The following is a 12,418-nucleotide window of genomic DNA, read 5'->3' as shown; positions in this document are numbered from 1 at the left end:
CCTCCTGCCCCCAATCCCTCCCAGCATTAGCGTTTTTTCCAATGAGTCAACTCTTTGCATGAGGTGGCCAAAGTATTGGAGTTTCAGTTTCAACATCAGTCCTTCCAATGAACACCCAGGACTGATCTCCTTTACAATGGACTGGTTGGATCTCCTTGCAGTCCAAGGGACTCTCAAGAGTCTTCTCCAACACCACAGTTCAAAAGCTTTAATTCTTTGGCGCTCAGCATTCTTCACAGTCCAACTCTCACATTCATGAATGACTACTGGAAAAACCATAGCCTTGACTAGACGGACCTTTGCTGGCAAATGGATGTTTGTAATGGATGAGGAGCTGCTTATTGTGGATGAGCAAAGAAAGTGATTCCATCTCGAGATGGAATCCACTCTTGGAATCCACTCTTGAAGATGCTATGAAGATTGGTGAAATAATAAAGACTATGACATAAACTTAGTTGAAGAAGCTGCCATCAGGGTTTGAGAGGACTGACTCCAATTTTGCAAGAATTTCTACTGTGGGTAAAATGCTATCAAGCAGCACTGCACGTTACAGAGAAATCATTACTGAAAGGAAGAAGTCAGCCAATCTACATGGCAAAGTTCATGGCTGTCTAACTAAAGAAATGGCCAAAGTCACCCCAACCTTCAGCAACCACCTCCCTGGTCAGTCAGCCGCCACCAACACTGAGGTAAGACTCTACACCAGCAAATAGATTATGACTCATTAAAGGCTCAGATGATGGTTATCATTTTTTTTTTAACCAATAAAGCATTTTAAAATTATATACTACTTCTTTAAAGACATATATTATAGTACAGTGTAAACATAACTTTTATGTGCACTGGAAAACTCAAAAATTTCTGTGACCTGCCTTATTGTGATAGCTGCTTTACTCTGGTACTGCGGAACTGAACCTACATCTCTGGAGTACGCCTATATATAATGTCCCTTTCATTCTCAAAAATACCACTTGGGGCAATAAATGATATGGCTTAGTTCTACTTCTGAAATGCTTCTCAAACAAATCCACAACTTTCTATTCCCATTCTCATCTTCCTTCTTCAAGCCCTATTCTCTCTGGACACTGTAACTTCTTCCCAACTCATGTTCAGACTAGCAGTACATACATTCTTCAGTAAGGTTTAAGAAAGGCAATCCCAAAGAATGCTCAAACTACTGCACAACTGCACTCATCTCACGCGCTAGTAAAGTAATGCTCAAAATTCTCCAGGCCAGGCTTTAGCAATACATGAACTGTGAACTTCCAGATGTTCAAGTTGGTTTTAGAAAAGGCAGAGGAACCAGAGATCAAAAAGCCAATATCTGCTGGATCATCATAAAAGCAAGAGAGTTCCAGAAAAACATCTATTTCTGCTTTATTTACTACGCCAAAGCCTTCGACTGTGTGGATCACAATAAACTGTGGAAAATTCTGAAAGAGATGGGAATACCAGACCACCTGGCTTGCCTCTTGAGAAACCTGTATGCAGGTCAGGAAGCAACAGTTAAAACTGGACATGGAACAACAGACTGGTTCCAAATAGGAAAAGGAGTACATCAAGGCTGTATATTGTCACTCTGCTTATTTAACTTATATGCAGAGTACATCATGAGAAATGCTGGGCTGAATGAAGCACAAGATGGAATCAAGATTGCCGGGAGAAATATCAGTAACCTCAGATATGCAGGTGACACCACCCTTATGGCAGAAAGTGAAGAGGAACTAAAAAGCCTCTTGATGAAAGTGAAAGAGGAGAGTAAAAAAGTTGGCTTAAAGCTCAGCATTCAGAAAACTAAGATCATGGCATCTGGTCCCATCACTTCATGGGAAATAGATGGGAAAACAGTGGAAACAGTGTCAGACTTTATTTTGGGGGGCTCCAAAATCACTGCAGATGGTGATTGCAGCCATGAAATTAAAAGATGCTTACTCCTTGGAAGGAAAGTTATGACCAACCTAGATAGCATATTAAAAAGCAGAGACGTTACTTTGCCATCAAAGGTCCGTCTGGTCAAGGCTATGGTTTTTCCAGTGGTCATGTACAGATGTGAAAGTTGGACTGTGAAGAAAGCTGAGTGCCGAAAAATTGATGCTTTTGAACTGTGGTGTTGGAGAAGCCTCTTGAGAGTCCCTTGGACTGCAAGGAGATCCAACCAGTCCATTGTAAAGGAGATCAGTCCTGGGTGTTCATTGGAAGGACTAATGCTGAAGCTGAAACTCCAGTACTTTGGCCACCTCATGTGAAGAGCTGACTCATTGGAAAAGACCCTGATGCTAGGAGGGACTGGGAGTAGGAGGAGAAGGGGACGACAGAGGATGAGATGGCTGGATGGCATCACCGACTCGATGGGCATGAGTTTCAGTAAACTCTGGGAGTTGGTGATGGACAGGGAGGCCTGGCATGCTGCGATTCAAGGGGTTGCAAAGATTCAGACACGACTGAGCGACTGAACTGAACTGAACTGACTGAAAGAGCTATGTTTCTTTCTTTCTTTCTTTCTATATGTACCAGTGATAGTCCAGCTCAGAAAATTCTGATGGTCCTCTATGGACTGCAGAATAAAGCACATATCCTCTCAAAGTCTAACATGACCAGACCTTTATATTTTTACCTTCAGCTTAGATGCTGAAGCTAAAACTTGAATACTTTGGCCACCTGATGTGAAGAACTGACTCATTGCAAAAGACCTTGGTGCTGGGAAAGATTGAAGGCAGGAAGAGAAGGGGACGACAGAGGATGAGATGGTTGGATGGCATCACTGACTTGACGGACATGAGTCTGAGCAAGCTCTGGGAGTTAGTGATGGACAGGGAAGCCTAGTGTGCTGCAGTCCTTGGTGTCACAAAGAGTCGGACACGACTGAGCGAGTGAACTGACTGTGATGCTACTTACCTGTGTATCAGTTTTCCTTACCAACACCCCTCCCAGTTTTGTACCTTTGCTCACATTATTCCTGCAGTCTAGAACTGCATGGTACAATACAGTAACCACAGGACACTTGCAATTATTTATAATATGGTAATAAACTAAGTGAAATAAAAGACTCAGCTCCTCAATCGCCCGAGCCACACTTCAGGGCTCAGTGACAGGCACACAGAGCAGAGGCAAGGCACAGAACACACCCGCCGTGACAGGAAGCTCTCTAACAGCCCTGGCGTAGACCAAGGTCTGGCAAACTTTTCTGTTAGGTTTTGTGAGACACATGGTCTCTGAACACTCACTCACTCCACCACTGTAAAGCAAAAGCAACCACAGTAAACATGTCAACTAATAAACATGGACGTGGTACAGTAACATTTTATTTACAAGAGGTGGTGGGCCAGACTGGCCTATAGACCATAGTTTGTGAACCTTCAAACCAGAAAAGTCTTCTTTCCCAAATATGCTTGTTGAGTTTCTACTCATCCCTGAAGCCCTGGCCCAAATGTCAAATTTCTCCATCCCCTCCGTTAGAGTCAATCACACTCTCCTTTGTAATCCACAGCACTTTCACTTCTATTATCACATCACAATCCACCTTGCAGCTCTCTCAACCTGTGTCCTAGGAACAGACACGTGTATTAGAAACTACTAGCCAATGGCAAAGGTGAAGTTTGGTTCCTCAGCGTGTCTGAGCATTTAAGCACCTAGTCTCACTGCTACTATTTTATGAAAAGCTAAAGAAAAATTCCACGACATTTCTGTGATGTGTGATTTAAAATGTGCTATTACACTCCCTTCTAAAAAGGGTATTACATCAAAATGTTACTCAGTGGAAAAAACCATAATTATCTAAACTCTTATTACTCTTTTCACAAGTTAAATACTTAGATTTTTCTTTAAAATGGTGGATTTTTCATTGAAATATAACATTTACATAATTATCCAACTTTAAAATTATATACAGAATGAAATTAGCATAGCTACAGAATACTTTACCTGAGAATAATTTTATAGCCAAGATGGCAAAGCTATGAATGGTTGACTCAAGAACAGTTAGTAGGACTATCAGAGCAAAAGCTTAATTTAACTATACTATTCAAAATCTTGCTTTCTTTAAATAAGAAAATAAGGTTTTGATCCAAGGGTTCTGTTGATTCAACAGACTATTAAGTTTCTGGAGGAGCTGATGATATCATTTATGGCAATTACTAATTCATGTTATATTCTATAATCTAGTAAGATAAGTCCAGATAAGTCCATTATAAAGTAAAATTGAGGGTTTCTTAAATTGACTAAACTTTAGGATTACTGAAAACCACAACCACTGTCAAATTCAAAGCTGACAATAAATGACTCATTTGAGATAATATAATCACTAGAAGATTCTTCTGGATTTTCACACAAGAGACTAAAACATCAGTTTATTCTACTCTCTTACTAGCAACTTTTCCCTATAATACTGTCAATGTGACACTTATTAAGTGTAATCAATAATCTTGTTGAAGAACTCAAATACAAACTTCTACACCAAGGTCATTTACTACACAAATAATATAAAAAATGTCACCTTAAAAACTAAATACTATGAAAATAAGAGGACACAAAATAGTGACAATAAAATAAACAATGCTTTACTTGTTCACTGAAGCTGTGGGAGAAGTCTGAGGAGTCTTTTCATCTTCCCCTTGAGAACTACTAAACTCAGAATCCTGAAACCGCTTTCCAATCTTTGGCCGCTTTAGATGGCTACTTCGAGTACGAGTGGAAACAGGTGTTTTATCGTGACCTGAGAAAAAAATAGCAAGCCCATAATTAATTGACTGTGTATTCAAAGAATTACCCATTAATTATACACAGAAATGCAAAAACTAAGCTAGTTTAACTATATCACCACCATTACATACTTTCTTTCTATCACATCAGGCTAGGAAACCATGTCAGTGACATATTTTAACTTATGAAGTAACCTTAAAGTCAATATTCATTCCTCAATGTCTGTGTTACCTTGAGCTTTGCAAAGTATTTGTGCATTTTCACTTAGATTCTCTTCCAATAATCTTGGGAAATAAACAAGGCAGACATTATGGTCCCTATTTTACAGGTAAGGGAATGAAAAAAAAGAGGTACAATAGCTTATCTGTTCACACAGCAGAATCAGTGGTACCACAACCCCGACCTAGATATTAGAGGTGGGTAAGTCTTTATTTATACTAAGGGACACACACACACACACACACTTAATTCTAACACTCTCAAAGACTTACTAATAGACCAGCTGAATTTCTTACCTTCAGAAGTACTTGCAAAGGCATCTTTTAGAGAATCAATCTAAAACAGAGATACATATCAAAACCAAAAGTTTTAGACCCTTTTTCCTTCCTATGCATCTACTTCATTCAGTTTCAAAGAAAATCTTTTAAAAGTTTTTCAAATAGCACCTTTTGTATTCACTATCCATCAATTAAGAAGATTCACAAATGGCAACCCACTCCAGTATTCTTGCCTGGAGAATCCCATGGATGGAGGAGCCTGGTGGGCTACAGTCCACGGGGTTGCAAAGAGTCAGATACGACTGAGCGACTTAACTTTCACTTTCACTTAAGAAGTAAAAAGGCTATATTATAGCTTCAGTTTATTATAAGCCCAAGAACCTGTGAAATCACCTAATATGCAATACTGATATACACTGGGGTTTCCAACTGTTCTGTCCTCAGCTCCTTTCTCAGTCCAAATACTCCTTCTATGTAATTGTATCTACCACCTTTACTTTTACATCTCCTTGCTGATGAATCCAAATATGCAACTTAATTCCCCCAACTTTTTTCCTGATTTCCAAAGCTCTATTTCCAATGAAATCTCTCTCCAGTGAATACTCCAACCCAATCTCCTATCCAATCTGTCCCAAACTAAACTCTCATATTTAATCAGTATTATTCTCTATCTTGGTTATTGGCAATAACAATTCAGTATGCTATTCCAATCAAAGACCTGTGGGGCAGTAATGACTTCTTGTCCTTTGTTCAACCAACCACAATCCTGTCCATTAGGACACTGAAGAATCTCTCAAAACTGCCCCCACTTTGGTATTACCAATGCTTCAATTTGGGCATTTATCATCCTTAACATGGAGGTGTACACCTTAAATATGTATAATTTTTGTCGATTATACCTCAATAAAGCTAAAATATTATGTAGTTAAACAAAATCACTTCCCCATGTGGTTACTAATGAAAAGAGAGTTTAATATGAGAAATATCTTCCTTGATTAAAATATTACAGTAATATGAAGAATATGAATTTCTAAAATGAAAGAAAATCTAATTTATATTGCCAACCTTTACAGTATAGTGAAATTTTAATGTTCTCATTAAAATGACACAAATTATTTGGCTTAATATTAAAGTAAATCATTGCTCTCAGTACATGTATGAAACAAATAGATTTTTCTACTTTCCCTTGTTATATGATATCTGATCAATAATAAAAGAATTTGAATATATCTGAGGAATTTGGATGCAACATAACAGAAGGGCTTATTTTGAAGCCTGAAATTCCAAAGGTAGGAAAAAAAACTGAACTCCTTATATAGTTATTGTATTATTTATATTATCCTTAAAAATGCTTTTCAAAATTTTTACTCAAATAGTCATCACTCATGCTAATTAAGACAGAAGAAGAGAGGCACAAATAATTCCCCAAAGCACTTGTTGTTGAAATGCATGTGCATTTACACAGACATATTCAACACTCACTAAAAATATATTCAGATACCCACATACAAAATAATTATGACTATATTAAAACCTTCCCTGGTGGCTCAGCTGGTAAAGAATCCATGCAACACAGGAAGACCCACGTTCGAACTTTGGGTCAGGAAGATCCCCTGGAGAAAGGAATAGCAACCCACTCCAGTATTCTTGCCTGGAGAATCCCATGGACAGAGGAGCCTGGCAGGCTACAGATATGGGGTTGCAAGAGTCAGACATGAGTGAGTGATTAACCAATGTAATAATAATGTAAAAGCTACCACAACAAAACGCTGAAAAAATAAACCTCTAGGATCACCAATGAACTGGTAGTTTAAGTAATATCAAGTAGGTTTCAGAAAAGTACCTGGTAAGTTCTCTGGAATTAGGAAAGGGGACTTGCCCTTCTACTTTCAGGTTACCTAGTATTTGCAAAGTGCATTACATTCTACAGTGACTTAACACATGTAGCCTCAAACTTCCCCCAAATAACTTCATAACCTTTGACCTATTTCACTTCAAGAAATTTATCTGTGCAAGGAAATAATTACATTTGAACAAAGATGCATATATAATTGTGTTCATGGTTGGGCCATTTATAAAAGCAAGTATAATATGTTAAGAAAATAAATGCTGGTATTTACATAGAAGAGTGTGCTACCTAACAACAATGATTTAATAAAGTAATGACAGGGTTCTCTGGTGATTCAGTGATAAAGAATCTGCCTGCCAATACAGGAGACATGGGTTCGATCCCTGGTCCAGGAAGATCCCACATGCCACACAGCAACTAAACCCATGCTTCACAGCTACTGACCCTGTGCTCTAGAACCCAGGAGCCACAACTACTGAAGCCTGTGCACCCTAGAGCCCAAGCTCTGCAACAAGAGAAGCCAGTGCAATAAGAAGTCCTCGCATGCAAAGAAGAGTAGCTCCCACTCGCTGCAACTGGAGAAAAGCCCACCCAGCAACGAAGACCAGCACAGCCATAAATAAATAAATAAAATTTAAAAAAAAGAGTAATGACACAGAAAATGCTTACAACATTATGTCAATGGAGAAAAGCAGTTAGAAGCATGTATGAAAGTGAATGAAAGTTGCTCAGTCATGTCCGGCTCTTTATGACCCCGTGGACTGTACAGTCAATGGAATTCTCCAGGCCAGAATACTGCAGTGGGTAGCTGTTCCCTTCTCCAGGGGATCTTCCCAACCCAGGGATCAAACACAGCTCTCCCACATTGCAGGCGGATTCTTTATCAGCTGAGCCACAAGGGAAGCCCAGTTAGAAGCATAAAAGAATAAAAACAGAAATGAAACATATGCACATACATGTTTCATAATATATATTAAGTACGTATACAAAAATGTTAGTTGCTAGATCTAGGGTAACAGAATTATAGATTTTTATTTCCTTCTGTACTACTTTGTGTATTCCAAATTATTTTTCAAAGAAAATTAAATCTTAGAAACCAATTAACAAAAAATGCCAAGTAACACAGTAGAAGTTACGTAAGTTTGCTGAATGAACAATAACATTTATAAAGTTAAATATTAGCTGAACCTCTTTTAAAAACAGCACACTTGGTATTTCCTATGGTAAACATACAGTATACCTACAGTTAGCTGCATCTCACTAGACTGACTGTCTTCAGCTCTTGCTTCGTATTCTGGAACAGAGGCAAGACTGTATTCTCCAGATGTAGATCTTTTAGCTTCATTTTGAGAAACTGCTGTGTGAAAAAGAATTTTTAAAATTTTAACCCAGTTAGTATTTGGTTTTAATTGTCACATTCTTTGTATGGATTTTTACAAAAGCCCTAAAGAAGGGTGTTAAATATTCGGATGTGGGATATCCCTTCACCAGTATCTTACAATGAAACTTTAAAAGAGTTTTAAATAGTTTATCTGTTATTTAGAAACTTCATAAGACTGAGTACTACCTTTGATCCCCTGATGCCTATTCTGTGCTGAGTAATCTGTGTTCATTTCTTGCCCACCAATTTCTACTGGACTACTGAGCTATATTCTATAGGGCTATTCTAGGTCTTCTTACTAATAATGACACAAATGTTTAAATATAACAAAAATGCAAACTTTAGAAAAGAAGGCCTATTACTAGAGAGATCATATTATAACACATTGGACTATTCTGGACTATAAGACCATCATTAGGCAATGCTTTTACAGTAGCCTTATGTCCAAACTGAAAACAGTCTTACCTGTAATTTTAAGTGTTTCTCTTTGCAATGCTCTGGTGATTGGTATTCTCTGGTGCCAGTGTCCAACACCTTCAACTTCCCAAAGGAGTTCATGGTCTCCTGGATATTTTTCAAAGTACTGGTTGCAAGCTGAAAAACACATTGAAACTTTTCTAGAAATCCCAGCAATCAATTGGAATGAACAGCTAAAATGCTGTGTAATGTGTATTTTATCACCAAAAAACTGTTTAGGGGACACTGCTCTGGGAAAGATGCCTGAGTTCCCCTCACCTAATGCAACTGCAAACCTACTCTTTGGTTTGGCTGTGTCTTTTGGCTCAAAACTCATCAAGACGTGAACCCAGTTTTCAGGCAAGACCTCTAATAGGGTAAATGAGGAGAACTTCTGTGCTTTTTAAATTATATCTATATTTTGGGAAGTGTGAAAATCTAAAGTAATTCTGTAAATATGAATACATAAAAAATAAGTGAAATTATTTTTTTAAAAACTTAAAAAATTTTAAAATAAGCACACAAAATAATGTTTTATAGTGTGTATAGACAGAGACTTAAGTGTGAAACCATGGGCAGGAAGGATACACACAACTTGAGGAACACAATTATTTCTGGGGAGGAAAAGGTGAAAGGGGGATGGGATTAGGGCCGGGTTCAAAGAGAACATCAACTGTATCTACATCTTGTTTAAGTCTCCATCTAGTTTAAATCTCTTAAAATAAGTGAAAATAAATGAAAATATGGCAAAACCTTAACATGTGTTAATCTGGACACTTAATATGTGGACACCAGGATACCATTTGCTCACTTTTCCCCCATATATTTGACAATATTTCTCAGGTTCTTTGGTTGTAGTTCCCACACCTATCAGGAAGTGAAAAGCTGGAGAAAACCAGTAGGCCACTCTGTCTCAATTAAAATAACTAAAATAGTAGAGGATGCATTACATAATACATAAGCACCTGTAGTTCATTTAGGATTCAATTTATTTATCATTAGAATCCTTAAAAAGGGTAAGTAATAAGAGACTCTGCCTACAGTAGATGTGTTTGCTGCTGCTGCGGCTAAGTCGCTTCAGTCGTGGCCGACTCTGTGCAACTCCGTAGACGGCAGCCCACCAGGCTCCCCCGTCCCTGAGATTCTCCAGGTAAGAACACTGGAGTGGGTTGCCATTTCCTTCTCCAATGCATGAAAGTGAAAAGTGAAAGTCAAGTCGCTCAGTCGTGTCTGACTCTTTGAGACCCCATGGACTGCAGCCCACCAGGCTCGTCTGTCCATGGGATTTTCCAGGCAAGAGTACTGGAGTGGGGTGCCACTGCCTTCTCCGAGATGTGTTGCATCCCTCCCCAAATTTAGTGAAGCAATAATTAAGACTTTAAGAGGAAAATCCATGTTCAGATTACCCAGGGCATACAGGACTCACTCCACTCTCATGTACGGGCCTAGAGAGAAACTGTGAATCAAGATGAGCATGCAATGCTTGGTTTTTGTTTTCTGGATTTTTGACATTAAAAAGGGAGAAGAAACTTAGAACAAAAATATCTTTTCAGTGAATATCTGATGCTAGATTAAAATCAATGGTAAATTATATACTATAAAAGTTTTCACACAAATCACTCTTCAGTATCAAATCTTACTTCATTAAGAAAAGAGCAGTACTACAGGCTTCATACAAATACAAATATAAATCCACTAATGGCTTTTAAAACACAACAACAAAATACATCCACACAATAGAAACAGCATTAAAAAAAGAGTAAATTGAGCTACATGAATCCATAGGAATAAATTAAAGATGAGTAGAAAAAGCAAACTGCAGAATTCATACAGTACATATTATTTATATAAAGTTTTTTTTTTTAATTGATTTTCAAGGACTGCATTTAGGGCTTTGGCACAGAAAGCAGAGTCCTAACCACTGGATGACCAGGGAATTCCCTGAAGTCCTTAAACATGTAAAACAGTATGACACCAAGACTTCCCGGTGGTCCAGTGGTCAAGAATACGTCCTCCAATGCAGGGCACTCGGGTGTGATCCCCGGTTGGAGAACCAAGATCCCACATGCCTTGGGGCAACTAAGCCCACATGCCACAGCTAAAGAGCCCACCCAATGCAACTAAAACCCAACAAAGCCACACACGAAAAAGATGATTAAAAAAACATGACACTGTTGGACTGTGTGTGTGTGTGTGTGTGTGTATAATAAATGCATGGGGAAAAGAAATGCCAAATTAAGGACAGTGCTTGAAGCAAAGTTACACTGCTCAAAATAGCCTGGAGTTAAACTCCCCTCTGGGTCCTCCCTACCATTCTATGCAAAACAAAGAACTCTCTCACCCGAAGAAAAAAAATGGACATTAAGGTTGATTTGTCCAGCTCCCAGACTGTCCAGCCTCTGGCCCATCTCCAGAATTCCTTGCCCCAGCCGTTTAAGAGAGAACTACTCTGAAGAACCTTGGAGAACAGGCCCCCTTAAGACAGTAGATTTCCACATACATGCCTGTGTATACTTACTCTTTCTTGGGGTGGCGCAGCAGCTCACTAATCTGACCGCTGCCCCTTCTCGCCTCATTAAAGGTGACCTGTTCCCGTACAGGGCTGGTCTCCTTCTTTTCCTGAACCTCGCCTTCTCTAACTCCGTGCCCTACAGTGCTTATTTCAAGGAAGGGAGGGAATAAGCTAATTGGATAGGACAGGAGTACAACTACATTGGCAAAAATCCACTTCTCAGGGATGCTACATGCTGGACGATACATGAGTATTTTGTTACCGCCTACTTTTTTTTGTATATATGAATTTTTTAATTTAAAAAGCTACCACAGGGACTCCCCTGGGGGTCCAGTGGTTAAGACTCTGCACCTCTGACACGAGGGGTGAGGGTCTGATCCTTGGTCAGGGAAATGAGTTCCCACATGTGTTGCAGCACGACCAAAAAAAAAACCTACCACAGACAAATAACAAATAACCCAAAGAAAGAATGGCTAAAGGATCTAAGTATACATTTTTCCAAAGATGATACATATATGACTAATAAGCACATGAAAATATGTTCAACACCAAATGCACATCAAGACAATGAGATGCCACTCCACATCCACTGAGAGGGCTATAGTAAAAAACACAAATAATGGGAATTTTCCAGCAGTCCAGTGGTTAGGACTCTGCGCTTTCACTGCTAAGAGTGAGGGTTCAATCCCATCAGGCAACTAAGATCCCATAAGCCTTGCAGTGTGATCAAAACTTAAAAAATTAAAAGGACAAATAATAGTACACATTGGTGAGGATGTAGAGAAACTACAACCCTCATACAATGTTTACGAGAATGTAAAATGGTGCAGTTGCTTGCAGAACAGTTTGGCAAGGTTATGACCAAGCTATTTCATCCACACCTAGATATACACCAGAGCAATGGTCACACAAAAACTGCACAAATGTTCACAGTAGCATTATTCCTAATATCTAAAAAGTGGAAACAATCCAAGTCTATCAACTGATGATGGCATATCCACACAACAGAATATTTCTCAGCCATT

General features: G+C 38.8%; 1 protein-coding gene across 9 annotated transcripts in view; it reads right to left on the bottom strand.

Annotated features, from left to right (window-relative positions):
* Positions 1–12,418, bottom strand: part of FAM169A (family with sequence similarity 169 member A) — a 71,068-nt gene that overhangs the window by 11,768 nt on the left and 46,882 nt on the right. For all 9 annotated transcript variants that reach the window (XM_061129528.1, XM_061129527.1, XM_061129531.1 and 6 more), the window contains 4 exons: positions 8,891–9,019; positions 8,289–8,401; positions 5,214–5,253; positions 4,561–4,711 (listed from right to left, as the gene is read on the bottom strand). In XM_061129528.1, coding sequence (XP_060985511.1) covers positions 4,561–4,711; positions 5,214–5,253; positions 8,289–8,401; positions 8,891–9,019 — 433 coding nt within the window. The remainder of the gene's footprint in view (positions 1–4,560; positions 4,712–5,213; positions 5,254–8,288; positions 8,402–8,890; positions 9,020–12,418) is intronic.

Source organism: Dama dama, chromosome 25, assembly GCF_033118175.1.
Source record: "Dama dama isolate Ldn47 chromosome 25, ASM3311817v1, whole genome shotgun sequence".
Classification (NCBI taxonomy): Eukaryota; Metazoa; Chordata; class Mammalia; order Artiodactyla; family Cervidae; genus Dama; species Dama dama.
Note: the sequence above shows the minus strand (reverse complement) of the source record. Positions and strands in the feature narration are given on the sequence as shown.